At 42.8% G+C, this 18,789-nt stretch overlaps 5 protein-coding genes across 5 annotated transcripts; 3 read left to right on the forward strand and 2 right to left on the reverse strand.

Moving 5' to 3' along the window:
* Nucleotides 1–2,137: 2,137 nt before the first annotated feature.
* Nucleotides 2,138–3,840, forward strand: AK88_03006 (uncharacterized protein; the record flags this gene model as incomplete). The annotated part of the gene is made up of 2 exons (XM_012480629.1): nucleotides 2,138–2,154; nucleotides 2,325–3,840. 2 exons carry the CDS (start codon nucleotides 2,138–2,140, stop codon nucleotides 3,838–3,840), a joined length of 1,533 nt encoding a protein of 510 aa, XP_012336052.1.
* Nucleotides 3,841–4,890: 1,050 nt separating this feature from the next.
* Nucleotides 4,891–10,386, reverse strand: AK88_03007 (uncharacterized protein; the record flags this gene model as incomplete). Its single annotated transcript, XM_012480630.1, has 1 exon — nucleotides 4,891–10,386. The coding sequence occupies one exon, from the start codon at nucleotides 10,384–10,386 to the stop codon at nucleotides 4,891–4,893; it is 5,496 nt and encodes a 1,831-aa protein (XP_012336053.1).
* Nucleotides 10,387–12,089: 1,703 nt separating this feature from the next.
* Nucleotides 12,090–12,595, reverse strand: AK88_03008 (uncharacterized protein; the record flags this gene model as incomplete). The annotated part of the gene is made up of 2 exons (XM_012480631.1): nucleotides 12,090–12,260; nucleotides 12,461–12,595. The coding sequence occupies 2 exons, from the start codon at nucleotides 12,593–12,595 to the stop codon at nucleotides 12,090–12,092; spliced, it is 306 nt and encodes a 101-aa protein (XP_012336054.1).
* A 1,510-nt stretch (nucleotides 12,596–14,105) lies between these two features.
* AK88_03009 (uncharacterized protein) lies at nucleotides 14,106–15,659 on the forward strand (the record flags this gene model as incomplete). The annotated part of the gene is made up of 1 exon (XM_012480632.1): nucleotides 14,106–15,659. The coding sequence occupies one exon, from the start codon at nucleotides 14,106–14,108 to the stop codon at nucleotides 15,657–15,659; it is 1,554 nt and encodes a 517-aa protein (XP_012336055.1).
* Nucleotides 15,660–16,338: 679 nt separating this feature from the next.
* AK88_03010 (uncharacterized protein) lies at nucleotides 16,339–18,098 on the forward strand (the record flags this gene model as incomplete). The annotated part of the gene is made up of 6 exons (XM_012480633.1): nucleotides 16,339–16,354; nucleotides 16,538–16,788; nucleotides 16,944–17,197; nucleotides 17,350–17,395; nucleotides 17,575–17,626; nucleotides 17,812–18,098. 6 exons carry the CDS (start codon nucleotides 16,339–16,341, stop codon nucleotides 18,096–18,098), a joined length of 906 nt encoding a protein of 301 aa, XP_012336056.1.
* Nucleotides 18,099–18,789: the final 691 nt, after the last annotated feature.

Below are 18,789 nucleotides of genomic sequence, written 5' to 3' on the forward strand. Positions count from 1 at the left end.
TTTTTTTTTTTTTTTTTTCTTTTCATTCCGCGTAACCCCATGTTGTGTAATTTTTTCATAACAGGAAGGAAGGTCTGAGATGCTGCAAATAAAGAAGATACAAAAAGGTGCAAAAGAACCATACATGTGGTTTTACAAAGTTTTGTCTAAAATTTTTGTCCCCCACATGTTTGGTTCTTTTCCACCTTTTGTTTTATTCCTTGCGAATTCTTCTTTTAAACTTTTTTTGAGAAAAAAAATATTGAAAAAATATTAATTAGCTACCAGAAATGCCAATCATACATTTTTGTTCTGTCCCTTTCTCTTTTCTTTAGAGGGGAGGAACGGGGGCAGAATAAAAATGTATGATTTTGAAAAAGCTAATAAGCAAGTATACGTAATTGAGTTCGATTTTTGAGATTTTTCGATCGTCCTAATTGTGTACCGTTGCCTTTCCATGTATGTGTTATGGAGGGGGGGAGGGTTTCTATCCCCTCTCCCAAAACACCTACTTGGAAGACAGGAAAGGGTCAACACGTTGGGCACTTCCGAGAAATAACCTAATTCAGACTACTCGTAAATTCATTCGCACCAGGGGAAGGAGCAGGAGAAAAAGGAAAGTACAAAAAAAAAAAAAAAGGTAACCGCAGCAGTTGGAAGTTTGTACAAGAACAGCTGTCACTACAATGAAAAGACAAAGCAATTGTAACACAGACAATGGGCACCATACCCCAAACACGTATACGCACATACGTAGGTATGCTCACGCCACGCAAGCAAATTCACCACCGTTTGTTGTCAGTCCTCCCGGAATATACCTCCTGGATACTTGTACACATGGTAGAATTTATTCAGGTGGTACTTTTGCAGGGGGGGCGTAGGGAATGCCTCTAATTTTCTTTCCTTTTTTTTTTTTTTTTTTTGTGTCCCTCTTCACCCCATCATATGCAAATGTATGCCTTCCTCATATGTTTTTTTAATCCAACATGATTTTTTGGCCCCGTCTGTTTTTTGTCCACATTTTTTTTATTAATTTGTGAACATGCCAACTACACGGGTGCTACATACACACATGCCTATTCATCAACTAGCGCGTGTGCGCCAGGGAACACCAGCATATAACGTAAGTAACATATTTGAACACGCATTGCGCAAGAGGAGAATGACCACTCCCCTGCGTTACGTCTACCTTTTAAGCGACAAGGGGAACAAGTTGGGCCGCCCCCCACAAAAAAGGCTGCTTACCATTCCCCGTGGGGGGAATAACCCCAGTGAGTGAACGAGTTAAGCATGCTCAGCTGGTAAAAAAAAAAAAAAATGAAACAAAACGAAACGAAACGAAACATAATATGTGCATGCTGCGAATCACAAAGTGATAAAAAAAAAAAAACGAACCAAACTTCTTACCTGTCCCAGCAAAACATCAAACGCAAAACTGAACAGGTAAAAATGGAGGAATGAAAAAAAAAAAAAAAATCTGCAAATCCTAATGGCTGTAAAAAATATATCGCGTCATTTACCAATAAGTAAAAGGACGTGCGTTTTTATGTCTGCGTTTCCGCGGAGATTTTCCTTAAAAACAGGGAAAAAAAAAATACCCCCCGCGATTGGGGTCACAGTGCAGCCTTGCCATGTACCCCACATATAAAAAACATCTACGCCCCGCCCACAGGGCAATATTAATGCGCAATGCTATAATTCGTAATGTTAATTCGAAATGTTAATTCACAACTTTAACGTGCAACGTTTTAATAACGCCTAAAAATAGTTAAACGCAATGCGCTTCAGTTAACCGCCATTGCTCGTCAAAAAAAGAGGCGGGTTAAAAAAGAATAACAAAAAAAATTCTTTTTTCCCTCCTACTGCATCTTGAAATGCGCGCCTGAGCGAGCGCTCATATCCCAGAGAGAGAAGCAGTTCAAAGTTAAAAAAAAAAAACTGAAACGAAGCAAAAGAGGAGAGCTAGAGGCGCAAACACCGGCTGAATAGGAAGCAAAACAAAAGTTGATAAGAAGAAAACACCAACTGGGATGCCAACCACCAACCACCCTATAATTACGCCCCAGTATATAGTGGACGCTAGATGGGGGGAGAGCATAAGCCAATTTTTCTTCAACAAGAGACACTAGCCCCCAAATAGCTCCCCCGACGCTTACAAATGACCGATTTTTTGAGGTAAAAAAAATGGAGGACATGAAGGGGTGTAACGCCTGGGCAGATACATAATAAAAATGACGTACCACCCGAAATCCCACGCTATGAGTACTCATCACACAAGTATACGCCAGACACCCCACTGCATAATCTTCCCATGCTCTGTCCCTTTTTTTTTTTTTTTTTCTCAGGAATTTGCCTAAGCCCAAGAGGAGGCCCTATGACTACGCCGATGAGGAAGACGACGAAAGGAGAAACGATGGAAGGACAGACGACGGAAGGACAGACGACGGAAGGAGAGACGACACGAAGAAGGGCCACGGAACCCGAGGTGATGGCAAGAATCAGTGTTATGAGTACCTAAAGAGGAAATACCTGCGAATTACCTGCAACGAAGACTTCCAAGGAGGAGGAGCCTACCCAGAGATCCACGTCAACCAATACCCAAACAACATGGGCCTTCCAGAAGGTGGGGTCGGGAGAAAAAGTACAAAAGGAAATGTAGTACTAAAGTACCTAGACGAAAATAACAACGTAAAGTATGACAACCTAATAAACGAAGATGTACACATATATAATAAAGAATTAGAATCCCTAGAACCAAATGAAAGAATTCAAAAATTAAGAAAAAAAAAAATATTATCAGATGCACAAGATAGAGAAGAAAAGTTTAATGAATTACCCATCTGCAAACCAAATGAAGAAGAAGAAAATGAAATCATAAACAACACAAAAAAAAATATTGAACAAATGATGAATGAAAAATTTAAAAATAATCTAGGTAATAAAAAGGAAGATAAATTCTTCAGATATATTCCTCAAAATAAACTTAATGCAAATTTAGAAGAAAGAATTATTAAAGTCGTTCATAAAACAGTAGACCCATTAGATGTTTCAAAATTTAAACATAAAAAATTACCGAATATAAAAAACTCACCAGACTATCCTTTGTTAAGATCTCCTACCAGAAAAATTAATAAAGAAGAGGAAGAGAATTGGAAAATCCCTCCCTGTGTCTCCAACTGGAAGAATAATAAAGGCTATAATATTCCTCTCGATAAACGAATACAAAGTGACAATAAAAAATTAAACCAGGTGGAAGTTAATGAAAATTTTGCACACCTAAGTGAATACTTATACGTGGCGGAGAAAAAAGCTAGAGAAGAAATCAAAATGAGAAACAGCATCATTAAACAAAAAAAATTAAAAGAAAAAGAAGAAAAGGAAAATGTCTTACGAAACTTAGCCATACAAGCAAGAAAAGAAAAAGGACTTGCACAAACACAAAACTCCATTCTCAACGAAAGAAAAAGAGAAATCGAGAGAGATTATCGCATTGAAAAAAATCTTAAAAAAATTAAAAATTATGAAAATAGACTCATTGAAGAACAACTTGCCCTCAATAAAGTCAATGTTAGTAAAAACAGCAACATACATGATGTTAGCCTTTTCAACATTAACAGCCAAAATGACGATGGCAACAATCAACTCGCTTCTAACGATGATGACCTGTACCAGATTTACGACACATCCTTGTTCAACTCTAAACAGAGTAACAATATTTACAAATTCTCCAACGAACGGGTCAAGAAGACGCTACAAAAAATGGAGACCACGCAAAGTACCTCCGAGCCAGTCAAATTTATAAAAGAAATCTCCGACCCCTTCGGCCTGGACAGCCTACTCTCCCAGGCCAAGAAGAAGTAGCGTTTTTTAAGTGGTTGCATTTAGAGGCATCACAGCATGTCTAACCCCTGCACCACTTGCATGCCCCGCTTCTTCACTCTGTTTTGTTTCTTTTTGTGAGAAACAATAAATTTGCGTCACACCGCGTGTGCTCCAGAGCGGCGTGTACCATACGCGTGCGCATTTGTTTCGTGTCACCAATCCCGCACCTATTCTTATTTTTTTTTATTTTTTTTATGTTTCTTCTCCACAAACCGACGCCATTTGTGCCAGTTGCCCCCTGATAAAAACAAACCACGGGAGACTGCAAAAAAAAAAAATAATAATAATTAGCCATGTACACTCATATGCTAAGCTTTCACGCACGAGCAATTTTTTTTTTTTTTTTCAACCTGCTTTTGATGCGTTCCATCCGCTTACGTATTCGTCATAACGGGCGGTGTTGCTGCGCAGTGCCCGAACACCACCAACAATGCAAATGAAGGAAGACGCCTTCATGGCCCCACCATTTCAAAGGTTGGCCGATTCGCAAGGACATGCCACACTCCATCTCTAAGTCGTCTCGCCATCACGATACCAAAAAAAATTAAACGCCTTAAAAGGATAAGTAGACAAAAATTACCGATAGGTTATAGCATTACAATCACACACACACACAAAAAAAAAGCCACATGGCGAGGGAGATATGGATGTGAAGTGGCCAAGTGGAAACAAAAATGGGATGCAAATCTGAACGAACGGTAAAACAAAAGGAACAAAGATGTGAACAGGAACCCCATAACGGGGGGGCTCCTCTACATCGAAGGAATGCATAAGGAGGAATTTGATGGGGGAGCGGTTCACAGGGGGACGCACAACGTCGGGAATTTCCCATCTCTGGGGACGGGTGATACGACAATATGCCACATACGAGTAACCCATTGTATAAGCGGAGGTGAAGCAGTCACCATCCGTTCACGCCCCAATAAAGGCATCTCCGCGGCTACCCCAAATGGCCGAGCACCGCGCAGAGATGAGCAGAGTCCCACACAACCATTTACAGAGGCAACCGCTTCTAACCCCTACATCTCCTCAAAAGCCGAAGTAGCCCGAGAGGCCCAAATTCCCGTCCATGTTCCTGAACGTCCTGAAAAAATTGGAAATCTTGGAGAAGCCATCCGCCTCATCAGACAGATCGTCAAACACAGAATCAAACGAAGAACCCGCGACATCTGCGCTGTTCAGGTAGAACCCGTTGCCACAAAGATTCTTCCCATCACTCTCATCGGAAGAGGAGTATATCCAAAAATTCGAGTGAGTGTAAATGTGCTCATATGGACTGCCAGTCAGTATCTCCTTATTAATTCCATCAATGATGTTTTTATTTAATTTTATCTTCCCCTTCAAATGGTGCATCTTCAAAACGGTTTTGTGAAGATCTACCGGTACACTTATACTTCTTTGTTTCCTTTCCTTTACACCCTTTTCAATACCTTTTTTTTGCTTCGTTTTGGAGACCCTACTTGGGTGGGAGTCCCTAATTACCTTTCGAGTGTTGCTAATCTGGTGGGGTACATTTTCCTTCTCTTCTCCGCTGGGCTTTATGATTTTCTCACTTTCTGTTCCTTTCCCTTTTCCTTTTCTCTTAAACCGACCAATCCCCCGTTTGCCCTTCCTAGACAAGTGATGGCCACTGCATACCTCTGCATCCTCCAAATGGCGATGCGGGGAAGGATCTTGTACGGGGGTCCCTTCATGGACGTGCTGCCTCTCGCATTTAGCTAATGACGCGTTGGAAGCGTTTTCCTCGTTTGGGCGTTCTTCCGTCGCTTCTTCCTTCGTTTCCCGTTTAGCTCCTTCCGATTCCACCTGCTTGCCCTCTCCCCACCTCTCCGTGTGAACAGCGCAGGGAGAGGACCTCTTCCCTCCAATAGCGTCCCGCGTAACCTGCTCCACTACATCCGCCCCTGCTCTACCTGATGCTCCCTCCCCGCCGCCGACACACACATACACAAAATTGCACAGCTCGAACATGTTGAGCGCCCTTCCATTCACGTAAAGGACAAACTTCTCCACCGAGCTTAGAATAGCAGACACATCATGCTTCCTCTTCTTCCTCCGCTTGCTCAAGCTGGTTATCCCAAGCAGCGACTCAAACACAGAAACTAACTTTACATATAAAAGATACACCTTCTTAAAGCAAAAAATGCACACGTTCAAGTACTCGGTGTATAGCCACAGGTACGTGTCACTACGACCCATGTCGTAAATCTTCCTAATCATTTTGTCGTTTGCTCCCTCGAATGCCATCTTCAATAACTTCCTCATGGAAAACACATTCTTAATAAAATACGTTCGATCATTATTATATAATTTTTTATCAATATTGGTTTCTACATCTTCAACAAAATTTTCTGGCGAGCCATCATGCATCATCATTTCTGCTCGCCTTTCCTTAGTAGAGCGTCTCTCGGGAAGGACATCGGATCCGTTTCTTCTCCTGGTCCAATCCTCTTCTTCACTTGTTGGAGGCACCTTCCCCCTACCCCCCATCACTGTCCTATCATTCCCTTCTGTATCAACCTGATTAACACTTGAAACCCCCCGCTGCATCGAGCCATAAACAAACATTTCTTCAATACTGGTACAAATCGTTCTTTGGTGTCCTTCCCCTCCATCCCTATTACAAACTCGTGTCCTCACTTTCTCCTTGGTTGGTGACATTTGCCCTGTTATCTTTTCCTTTGTGGGGCTCTCCCACGGAGTTTCCTCCACACCAGCTGTCTTCGCCGCTCCCTCCGCTGCGCCGTTATCACTCCCCTTCCTAAAAAACTTATACTTGGTCTGCTCAGAAAAATTAATAGAAAAAACAAATCTCTGCAAAAAAAGCATATCCCTGTAGAGCTTATCCATTTCATGTAGGTGTGAGCAGATCTCACTTCTCCGCTGGTCATTCATGGTAACTATTTTATTCCAATTCGTCTTCACAAAAACGTCTGGGTTGTTAATAACTCCACAGTCGTGGTTGAAGAGGAGCAAATTGTTCAGCCCCCGAGGAAACCCCTTCCCCAATTGACATTTATGCCCACAGTTAAGTTGTGCTTCTGGACACATCTCACCGACTTTCTGGTCCCCCAATTTGTTCCCCGTTTCGCTGTTAGTCCTTCTCACATAGTGAGTGCAACTGCTACCCACGTCCATTTGATCCTCTTTTTTCATAAACAGGTTAACATGATTCGCATGACTAATGTGGTTGCACTGTTTCATTTTGTGATTCTTGTTCTGTTCTACTGCTTGCTCCTCCTCGTCGGCCTCCCCATTGCGCTTCCTGACCGTCCACAACTCCGCAAATCTCTGCGTTAAGCTCACCGTTCTGGCATCTTGACTGGCGTTCGTCATGGAGGGTCCCTCCTGCACCATATGTTTTGCCAATTGGCCATCCCCTACGTGTGTGTAACCCCACGGAGCTGCTTCACCACAACTGTTCCCTTCAGTGAGGGGGGGGATTCTTCCTCGCGGACAGGAGGTAACTGCCCCACGGACGCGGTTATCACCGCCTCTAACGCCGCTAACACGGCTAACGCCGCCAACGCGAGCGAACACATCGCGGTGACACAAATTGGCATACAAGTAGAGGTACAAAAAGAGGTAAGAATCACCCATGTCCTCCGCGTTCAGACACATAAAGCTGTAGTAGTTGTGCTCAGTAACCTTAACGACTCTTCCGTTCGCCGCTTTTATTTCGTTAAGTATGTAAATGAAATTTTTGTAAATTTGGCTGTGCTTCAAATAATGGGTAATCCCCCTAACGCGCGATTGGAAGTGCCCTCCGGGGGACTCCCCCTTTGCACCTGACAAAACCAAACGTCCATCACCGCGACCCTTCTCAACCTCGTGACATAACAGAATTAACCTCTGCACACACCTCTCCACACAATCGAACAAACAAATATCCTTCAACGAATCCACCAGCTGATGGATGCTCCTCTTTAAGAACCTCTTTTCCAGCCGTGCGATGTTGTCGTTGGCGAAATGCTCTTTAAAAAAAAACAAAATCACTTCACTCTCCAGCTTGGGGTGAAATCGTATGTACTCCTCCATTCTGAGTAATTTCTTTTTTTCCAGCATAAGGAAAATGTTTTCCAGTTGGGCGTCCTCCCCGTCTTCCTCCCCTAACGTGTCTCCACCATCCTGCCGCAAACCCCTCAACACTACCTCCTTCAACCTCTTGCTAGGGAAAAAGTTCTCCTCAAAGTAGGCGCTCATCACATTTATTAGCGTCATGGAGAAGCTATAAAAATTGAAATACTTGCAGTTGTGCCGTTCGAACTGGGCAAAGGCCTCCCGGTTCACCTTCAGGAAGACCTCCCTAGCAGCGTCATTCCCGCATGTGCAGCGGAATCGGCTAAGTCTCTCCTCCAAACGATGCATCAGTTCGGAGGGGCTCGCTTCGTAAGAAATGTCGGTACTGCCTCCCCCCAAATCACCTCTACCCGGATCTGCATCCATGCTCACCCCCCTCATCGCCGCTCCCCCACCAGGGGCGCAGAAGTAATCGCGCAAAAACTCCCCCCAGGAAAAGATCCTCAAATCCATGATCCTCTTCAACCGACGAACCAAAAACGCATAGTCCTTCTCCACCCACACATTATCCACCACCCGGTGAAACAAATTCTTCACACACAAAAAGAGAAAAATCAAATGTCTATACTTAACCATATGAGGGCTAATAACACTGTTGGTCTTGTTCTCAATACCAACATAATCTGAATCGAAAGGAGATACCTTCACGGTGCGCTCGGTCTTCGTACTAGGGCACCCAAATTCCTTCTTCCTGGTGCTGAACAATCCATCGATGCACTTTTTATTTCGAAAGTTGGCAAAAATGTTGTTCGACAAATACATAGGGATATTACACGAGGCGATCACTGCACTGATCAGATCCCTGTCGTCGTAAAATTTTGTTATGTTTAATCTTTTGTAGTAGGGAAGTATCTGTGTGATCCCTACAAAGACGCTTCCATTTCGTTGGTTCAAAAAATTATAACTTCCCGTGTAAAGGTACTTGTTCAACTCCACGTCCAACACATTTTGCAACTTCTGGTAACACCCATTTTTGTATACATTACTAATAATATTCTCAATTAAAAAAAAACATTTGTCCACACTCAAACCGATACCCAAACAACAAGCACATATGCTACCTGCAGATGAACCAGCTATACTCGTGTGTATGTTAAGGATGTTTTTTTCTATTAATAAACTGCTCACACCTAGGTGATACGGTATTAACAAACCAGCTGGGGAGAAAGAAATGCCAAGGTTCATTTGCTCCTTCTTCTCCTTAAGCAGATGACCCAACAACAGGCTCCCCTTCTTCTTCCTCACCAATCCGTACCTATTTATTTCGTACCTATTGAATACTTTAGAAAGCGTCTTTTTAATATACACCGCGTAGGAAGAGTTGTCGTTTTTTACCTGCCCCATTTCACTCTTCAGTGTAGAGTCCAGACCATTCCCAGGCTCTTCTTTCTCTCCACGTAACTGTGCCGAGTCTACATCCCCCCCCAGGTACGCTTCCTCCTCACGTTCCTCCCCATCCTCCCTCCTCCTTTTCACTCCTTCCACCCCCTTCCTTCTTCCCCGACGATAATTTCTGCCTGAACTGTACAAGGAAAAGCCTTCGTCGTACTTCCTACCCAAGGTGCTCTTCCACCGAAGTGTAACTTTGTCATCTTCTATCTTCACTCTTTGGGGTACCTTCTTTTTCCATTTGCTCGGGCATCCCTCCTCTTCTCTCTTGCCGCTTTGCCCTTTTTTCACTTCACTCAGACGTCCCTTCTCGCGGCTCCGCGGCTCCACCTCCTCCAAGCTTTCCGCGTTGCCCACATCACTTGTGCGTCCCACCTCCTCTCCACATCCTCCTCCTACATTAGCAAGTGCATCGTTCCGTGCCGATCCCTCACCCCCCACGGGCTCCTTCCAAATGGGAAATTTCCTCCTATCAATATGGTATAAATAATTCCTCATGCAAGTCTCCACATCATCGGACCCAATATATCTCTTCGACTTCCTAACCTGCCCATATATGTAATTAACATCGGACAGGTCCTTTCTCCTGATCGAGTCGCTCACACACTTCTGCCTCACACTTTGAAAAAAAAAATAAAAAGAAATAAAGTTGGCGATCTCAATTTTAGATTTTATCGTATCGTCAAGAAAGTTCACAATGTACTTGTTATTGTGGAAGGTCATTTCTTCAATCATTTTCTTGTTCCTAATTTTTCCATTTTCTTCACTTGTGCCTTCTTTGTCCTCCCCATCCCCCTCCACCTCACATCCCACCTTGGCACTATTCGCCGTAAAACCAAACTTATTAATCTCTTGTAAGTTGAAGAAATTCTTGAAGTAGTTCTCATAGTAGAAAATGTTTACTAGGCTCTCGTCCAGGAGTCCTCTACTCTTCACTTCGACTTCCCCGGTACGACCTTTCGGATCGCCCCCTGATTCTTGCCCACTCCCCTTCCCTATATCATCCTCCTCTTCATCATCCTTCTTATTCGTCTCCCTCCTATTGGAGTTACCCATTTAGGTGGGATTTTTACTTACCCATGCACCTACGTGCTCCTTGTGACTCCTCAACTCAACTGATTGTTTCCTCTCTGCTGCCTGTTAGTGTATTTTAGTCAATGAGCGCGAAGTGCTTCCTTGAGAGGGACAACAGCTCTGCGATATCTCATCTTTCAGAATGGTGTGGTCGCTCGTCCAGCCATGTGTTTTCCCTTCTGCGCCTTTCCAAAGGGATAGCGTCACTACACCTCCCTGCCAAAATTTTAACCTTCTAAATATTGGACTGTACAGATTTGCAGTATATATTGCTATATATTTTTGCCTATGTTTTTAGCTCCCTGTTTGTATTGTTTTTTTTCTGCCAGTTGCGCTTGGCCCTACGGTGAAAACTCTCCCGTCTCGTTCAACGCGTGAGAGCCGGTACTCGCTCGGAGGGGCTGCTCCACAAAAGGCTGTCCCCTACAATGAACTTTCCTCTAATGATTATATGGAGATATAATTCATAGGCATATCTACACACCTCTCCCGTTCGCTTTGATTCGCTATTCTCGTGCACGCGCGCGAGTTATTGACTGAATGGCTCATTCGACCTGGGCCGTAACACATGAACAAAAAAAAAAAAAGGAAAAAAAAAAAAAAAAAACCCCCTTTCCCATTTCGGGGCCGAAAAAAAAAAAAAAAAAAAAAAAAAGAAAAAAAAAAAAAAAAAAGGCACTGACATCCCTCGAGGTGCTGTATGTTATTCTTAAATGCACCTATATCGTATGCAGGACAAAAAAAATGTAGCTAACGCCTGATCTTAACTCTCTCGTACGTTATACTTCAAACTGGGACAACCCCTTCTACTGGCATCGCCAGTCAAGCCCCTCTTCATTCTTTTAATTCCTTTCGTTGGTACGAATAGGAACAAAAAAAATTGCAAATTTCGGAATAGAACTGTTCCATTTTTTTTTTTTTTTCTTTCCTCTTCCTTCAAACTGTTATCTTAAAAATTGATAAAAGGGTGTGCCACGTGAATAGTTCAGGTGGCTAGTCTTTTTTACATTAAAGGGGTGTGTTCGCGCAAGTTAATAAAGAGTGTACATGTAAGCAGGTACGGATAACTACTTGCGCATGAGCATAGACCATATGCACATCCACCTATATGCCTACATGTGCAGAATTAAAACCGACGGTAAGGCGCGTGTCCCAGGAATCGCAAAATGTAGAATTTTGCCAAGGGGGGGGGACTGGCATAAAAATAAATCAGCGCATACAAAGATACACACGTTAAAAGCGCGAAAATGAAAAGGGAGAAGAATACTCCTCCGAACTACAGTATTCACCAGAAAAAAAGGAACGTTACACAAAAGAAAGTGCAACGGACACAAGTGAAGAAGGCAAAACAAGGAACATGTGGCACGTAAAATCTTATATATTTGTTTAACATATACCATCCTATGCAGCATGTGAGCACTTAATGAACATGACACATGTACACATAAAAACCAATTGACTGAATGCCCGTTTTAGGCAAAAAACAAGGAAAACTTTTTTTATATTTTTATTACAAAGGTTGGGGGTGTACCAAGCAGGTATTGTTCACAGTTGCATAGGCGTGATGAAGTAAAAAAAAAAAAAAAAAAAAAATTCATTTTGGTTTTTTTTTTTTTTTTTTTTTTTTTGGCTAGTACACCTTTGTGTCACCTGACGATTGCTAACTTGCTCTTCCTTCTTAAGCTTCACTTTGGATTTCTCAAAATTAAAATAACGGAGTCTCCCCTTAAAAACAGTATGCTGATGTATCTGTCCTTGTTAATTTTTTTTTTCTTCTTTTTGTCTTTCACAACCTCAACCCAAATTTCTCGAACCTCAGTCAGCAACAAATTACAGTGCCTATCAAAAGCTTTAACCTGAGGGCAGCGAATTCGTAAAATGGGGTTCGTGCATATTAGTCAATCAAAGGTGCGCTCTGCCGGTGAGCTAACAAAATCGACCAAATCGTATGAACAGGTCAGGCAAATTCGGTAGACTTCATTAATTTGCACACAAAAAATGGGCGAACGGGGCGCTCAGGCTGAGACGCATTTCCTTCCAGTTCTCATTTGCTTACCCGCGCCAGAAGTTTCCTATTATTTCGGCAGTTAATTAAAACCTGTGCGTTGTCCTTGACACACTCGGACAGGAGACCCAAAGGGCCATCCTCGGGATTGTCCCGGTTTTCCTCCACCGTCGTTTCCGTCTTCATTTTTCAATAACAAAAAAAAAACTTCGCCAAAAATGCGCCTCTGGACAGTTTAACTCTTCACAAAATTGTAGAAAAAAACTATCAGTGTGTTTGTTCACTCGGGTATGCGAAAAGGTAGGTTCCTTTTTTTTTTTTTTTTTTTTTTGTGTACACTGGGCATTAAGTCCGTTTGGACGATCTGAAAAACGGGACCACGAAAAAAATTAAAATAAAAATATTTACTGATTTTTTACATTAAGAAACTTTGGATGAAATGTATTCCACTCCAGACGCGGCCACTTAACAACATGTTCGACTTCCCCTCACCTTCACAATTACACATTCGTTAGCGCGATAAGGGAAACGAAAAACATATTCAAACGGAAGCAATAACAGCACGTGAAGGGCTATTTATCTCCTTTGCCGTTCTCTCAATTTGCCTTACCAAAAAGGGGGCAATTATCGTTACACGTACAGATTCGTTCCGGGCACGGCTGTTTCAAATTTCGGTTGGCATTATTTTCGACGGGTATTATAGGGTACACGTCTCTCGATGTTGAAGCAAAAGTTGGGGGTTATCCTCTCTTCATTTTTTGTAAAACAGTTTGTTCTTCCTGCGAAAATTGCCTTAAAAGTGGACTCCTTGTTGTTACTTCTAATTCTAAATAAGGTTTGCGTGTGAATCCTTTTTTTCTCTTTCCTTTTTTTTCTCCCTGTGCTGCTACGCAGTGTTGGCCAAGGGGGAAAAAAATTTACATAAAAAAAAAAAAGGGATAAACACAGGGAGGCAACGCGGAAATGTAAAGAAGAAGGATGAATTAAAACAAAATAAGGGCACTTTATATTTTATTTATTTATTTTTTTTCTGTTCCCTTTTCGATGGCATTGTCGCTTGGCCCTACCTCATAAATGTCAATAATCTTGTCGGCGCCGCATCCCGCAAGGTCACATATTTTTTTCCGCCTTTTCTGACACCGCAACAATAGTTTTTACCCACCCCGAAGAATGCGACATTCAATGCAGGTAGTAATTTACAACGTGTCGCCTACCTCGAATATGGCGAAATGCTTTTCCAATTTTTTCTTTTCCTTTTATTCCCGTTGGACTATCCCATCATCTGCGCATGCCATTTGAAGACCGCCTTTCATTCGTTTCGATGGGAAACTTCCCACATATATCTTTTTGCAGTAAACGGTTATGTACCCAAATAGCATTATAAGAAAAGCACAGCAATGTTTATCCTATCATTCCTTTAACATTTTTTTCGGCATGTCCCAACGTATAAATTGTACAACTCTTCGTGCCTCCTCAGACCACTATACTTCCCTTTTTTGTAGTCTGCAAAAAAGGTGACCCTAACCTCTACGTAGCGTTGTGCCCCAAACTGTGCGCCCAGCTGATTTGCCTTTTTAAACAAAAAAAAAAAAAAAAAAAAAAAAAACTCCAACGGTTTAAGGACAAACAGAACGCTCTTCTTTACTCTTATATACCATGTACTTGTTCGCCCCTTCCAAATTTAATTCATAAAGAAATGAAGCTTCACAAAGGCTGCAGCACGAGCGACGTGCTAGAGAACTTCGACAAAAAGCTAAACAAAAATTACAAAATGTTTGAGGAGGAGACCATACAGAAAATGCATAACGAATACGAGCACCGGGTGAAGGAGAAGACCATGGTGAAGGTGAAAAGGAAGGAAGCACTGGGGAAGAAGAGGTCGCACGATGAGACCAGCGGGGAGCACGAATCGCAGGAGGAAGCATTGGACGATGAAAAATCAGACCGAAGTGACGAAGCGGATGAAGCGGATGAAGCGAATGATGTGCACGATGTGGATGACGCGAACGAGGCAGAAGAACCGGCCACCTTCCGCGATCTAAACATCTGCGAGGAAATCCTGCAGAGCATAGATGAGCTGGGCTGGAAAAAGCCGACCGCCATCCAACGCAAGATGCTGCCCTGGGCCTTCCAAAAGAGAGACATCATCGGTCTCAGCGAAACAGGCAGCGGAAAAACGGCCTGCTTCATAATACCCATCCTACAGGAACTCAGAGAAAAAAGGCAAAGCTTGTTCGCCCTGGTCATCTCACCCACCAGGGAACTGTGTATACAAATAGCACAGCACTTTCAAGCACTGGGTTCAAATTTACTTATAAACATATGCACAATATTTGGAGGTGTCGATATTGTTACTCAGTCTTTAAATTTAGCCAAAAGACCGAACATCATTGTAAGTACCCCAGGGAGGATACTAGATCATCTGAACAACACCAAAGGTTTTAACTTAAAAAATTTAAAATACCTCGTATTTGACGAAGCGGACAAATTATTATCCCTCGACTTTGAGGCCTCCATTAATAAGCTCTTACTAATTCTCCCTGAAAAAAGAATTACCTTTTTATTCTCAGCCACAATGACAAAGAGTGTAGCTAAATTGAAGAAGGCATCACTAAAAAATCCGATCAAAGTAGAAGTGTCAAATAAGTACAGCACTGCCAGTACCCTCATCGAAAATTATATATTCATTCCCCTCAAGTACAAATACACCTACCTCTGTAGCCTCTGCTTCCACTTTTCCTCGAGGTGCATTATCATCTTTGCAAACACATGTGCGACAGCACAGAAGATTAATTTCTTCTGCAGAAATTTAGGACTCAAGTCTATATGCCTGCATGGCAAATTAACACAAAATCAGAGACTCAGTAGTTTGAATTCTTTTAAAAGCAACCGATACAATATTTTAATTTCTACACAAGTAGGAGCTAGAGGACTTGATTTAAAAGATATTAAAATTGTAATAAACTTTGACCTGTGTTCATGTAAGGAGTATATTCATAGGGTCGGAAGAACTGCTCGAGCAGGGCGCACAGGGAAATCCATCACCTTCGTAACGCAATATGATGTGGAAAATTTCCTCGCCATTGAAAAAATGCTCAACAAAAAAATTGAAAAATTTAGTGAGCTCGACGAAAACGACGTGCTCCTATATCAGGAGCAAACTGTCGAGGCACTGCGCCTGGCCGAAACAGAAATGAAGGAAAATCAGGACCTCTACCGTAGAGGCAAGTTCAAGAAGGCTCGGAGATGAAGCGGCGCGAACTCCACGTCAAATGGAGGACAAATCGAGGCCAAGTCGACTGGGTTAAGGGCTAACACCAATATGTAGCCTACCTGCCGCACTACCCACGTGGAACGTCCTTACCCGGGACATTACCCACTTTCCATCCTTACCACTCACAAGTTACGCAGGGTCCATGTGTGTGTAGAAGGGGGGGAGCGCCCTTCCACACCAAATGATGTTGACCCAGTAAACAACCACTCATAACAATTGCCCGAATGGGCCATTTGCAATTTGTACCAATGCTATCCTTCATCTTTTTTTTTTTTTTTTTTTTTTTTTATTAACCCCATTTAGAGTTTGAAAAGGAGGGAAAAAAAACCCTCTTTAATACTTCCCCTCCCCTTTTTTTTTTTTTTTTTCTTCATGTTTGTGTCACCCACAACTTTTTTGTAAAAAAAATGAAAATTAAGATATTTTTACCAACACGACAGGATGGCCGATCTGGAGCTCACTGCTGATAGCTGTTGTGACGGAGAGGTCATATGTAGATAAATGTATAAAGGACTATATATGTACATACGTGTGGTGTCATACTAACACCCGTATGCGTTCTTTTTTTTTTCTGTTCGCCATGTGGCACGTGGCCCCCTCTCACAGTTAACTCCCCGCGTGGCTCACTCTCTCCTCCTCTTCACTGCTCACCCACATGAACAAAAAGAAGAGTGAGAAAAATAAATAAAAATTGCAAATGTGCAAATGTCGACATGGCGAACTGCAGACGTGTACCGCCCTCTATAAAATAACAAGTGAGGTCCCCACTCACGGCGCACACTGCACCCCAGCAAGTGTGGCCATGCGGACAAAACACGCTGGCTGCGTGATGCTTCTCTTCCTAAGCTGCGCAGAAGTTACCCCGTTCGGCGTCCTTCCAGAATTTAGACCTAATTTGCCACCACGCCGTCCCAAGGGACCGCCGAAGAAGACCTACTCACTCTCCTCCCCCCACCGCAACGACAAATCAGACACCCCATTGGTAAATATAAAAAGAAATAATTTCTTGGAAGCTCAGGCAGAGAACGACATAGATTATGTATACGGCATAAATTCAGTGTTGTCCGTGTTGATGAAGAAGGAGCGAACCATTCACAAAGTCCTGGTAGGAATCCACATGTGCTATATATGTGTATGTGCATGGGACCCAGCTTGCAAAGAAAGATGCCCCCCTGTGTGAGGTCCTCACCGATGCGAATCAACCTACGTACTCACACACATCTGCACACATCACACTGAGGTCTCCACTTCACTCCGCAGATAAACGAGAAAATTCGCATGAACAAAAAAACACGCAAACATGCATACCAGTACATTTTCAACACGCTAAAAAAAAGGAACATCCCAATAACAACCACGAGCAAGAGGAAGATGGACGACCTGGTGGGGGGCTTCCCACACAACGATATAATCATGCAGACCAACTACCGTACCATGAAAAAGGCTAAACACTTCCTCAAGGATTACCCACAGAAAGGGAAGCAAGCAAATATTTACATCTGTCTCCATGATGTGTACGATAATATGAACATAGGAAATATTTGTAGATCCATTTTCTTCTTCGGGGGGGACTCGATATTTTTAAAAAAAAAAAAAAAAAAAAAAAAGAAAAATTGCAAGAAAAGATACACGCAATGAAGATTGACACTCCTGTGCTCCATGCCAGTGTTGGCACCTCCGAGTTTTTGAACTTTTTCCACGTCAATGACATGGTTCGAACAACCTATGCATGGGCAACTTTCACGTTGCTGCCTTTCCCATGTGGAGGGGAAAAACGAAAGACACACACCCACCTCTTGTCCACAGCCTCTCAGATAAGTGGCGACTTACCCAAGGGACAACATGCAACTCATCACTTGGTATTATTCTCCTCACCCCCCCCCCCCTTCAGCTCACCTTTATGGACGAATTAAGAAGCTCCGGATTTAAAATTCTTTCCACCTGTAAGACTGCATAGGGATTGTTCCTGGAGGGTCCTGCCCCCGCAGTTCATCTCACATGCATGTGGCTGATTCACAATACGCACTTATGTGTACTTCTACCTACGTCTGCGCACTGCTCATGCGCCGCTACACTGTTCATGCACCGCGTAACACCACTGCTCCCCCCTCCCTTAACCCCACGCAAGGCTGCCGCCCAAACGACTCCAGTTCGAACAATCGCCTCGAACAATTAGCAAATGTGCAGATCAGCAAAAACGAAAAGATTTTTATAATCTTAGGAAATGAAACCAAAGGACTGAGCAAGGAAATACTAGACAGGTCAGACATTTGTATATACATAAATGGGCACCGCACAGAAGAAGCTCCTCCTACACCTGACTTGAACCCTAATGCAAATTTTACCTTAGACAGCCTCAACGTAAATAATGCGTGCGCTATATTATTGCATCACTTTACCTCTCATTTGTCGTAGTGTGCCTCTGCATTTGAGGGAGGGGGACAACGTGGTCGACATGCGCCCCCCCGTTGGAAGGTCCACAAATGGATTCGCCCCTTTTTGTAACGTGTTTGCTTTGGTGGGCAGCAAATTCTTTAACTCTTAACATTGTTAACAGTGTTAAATTTATTTGTGTAAAGGTACCCACGCGTGTGGCACTTCTCACGTAGCAGTTCACATGTAGCGCTTCGCATGTAACACTTCGCATGTAACACTTCGCATATTTGGAGTCTTTTTTTTTTTTTTTTTTTATGGCCATGTGTGGGAATTCCCCAGGTTGGGGCCTATAGATGCTCATTTTCTGTTTTATCTCCGCGCAGCATGTGTACCCACACATGTACTACTGTGTATCATGCCGCCCGAACAGAAGGGCGAAACGCGACACACTCGATACACATATAAGGTTGGAGGAAGGAAAAGGGCCAGCTTCCCTCTTCTGACCGCTAGTTATGTCCCCCATGACATACATAGGGGGTTGTCCCTTCCTTTGCCCCCATTCGTTGCGTTGCTCTCCTGGAGGAGAATACTCAACTCTGCTTTCACTGAGCCATGTAATGGTTGCAGACCACCTTGAGTGTTCACAAATTATTTGCGTTTTTTTTGTTCCCCCTGTATGCCTCTTCCCCCTCCGAATAAGGTATAAAAAAAAAAAAAAAAAAAAAAAACA

Source organism: Plasmodium fragile, assembly GCF_000956335.1.
Source record: "Plasmodium fragile strain nilgiri unplaced genomic scaffold supercont1.32, whole genome shotgun sequence".
In the NCBI taxonomy this organism is placed as follows: Eukaryota; Apicomplexa; class Aconoidasida; order Haemosporida; family Plasmodiidae; genus Plasmodium; species Plasmodium fragile.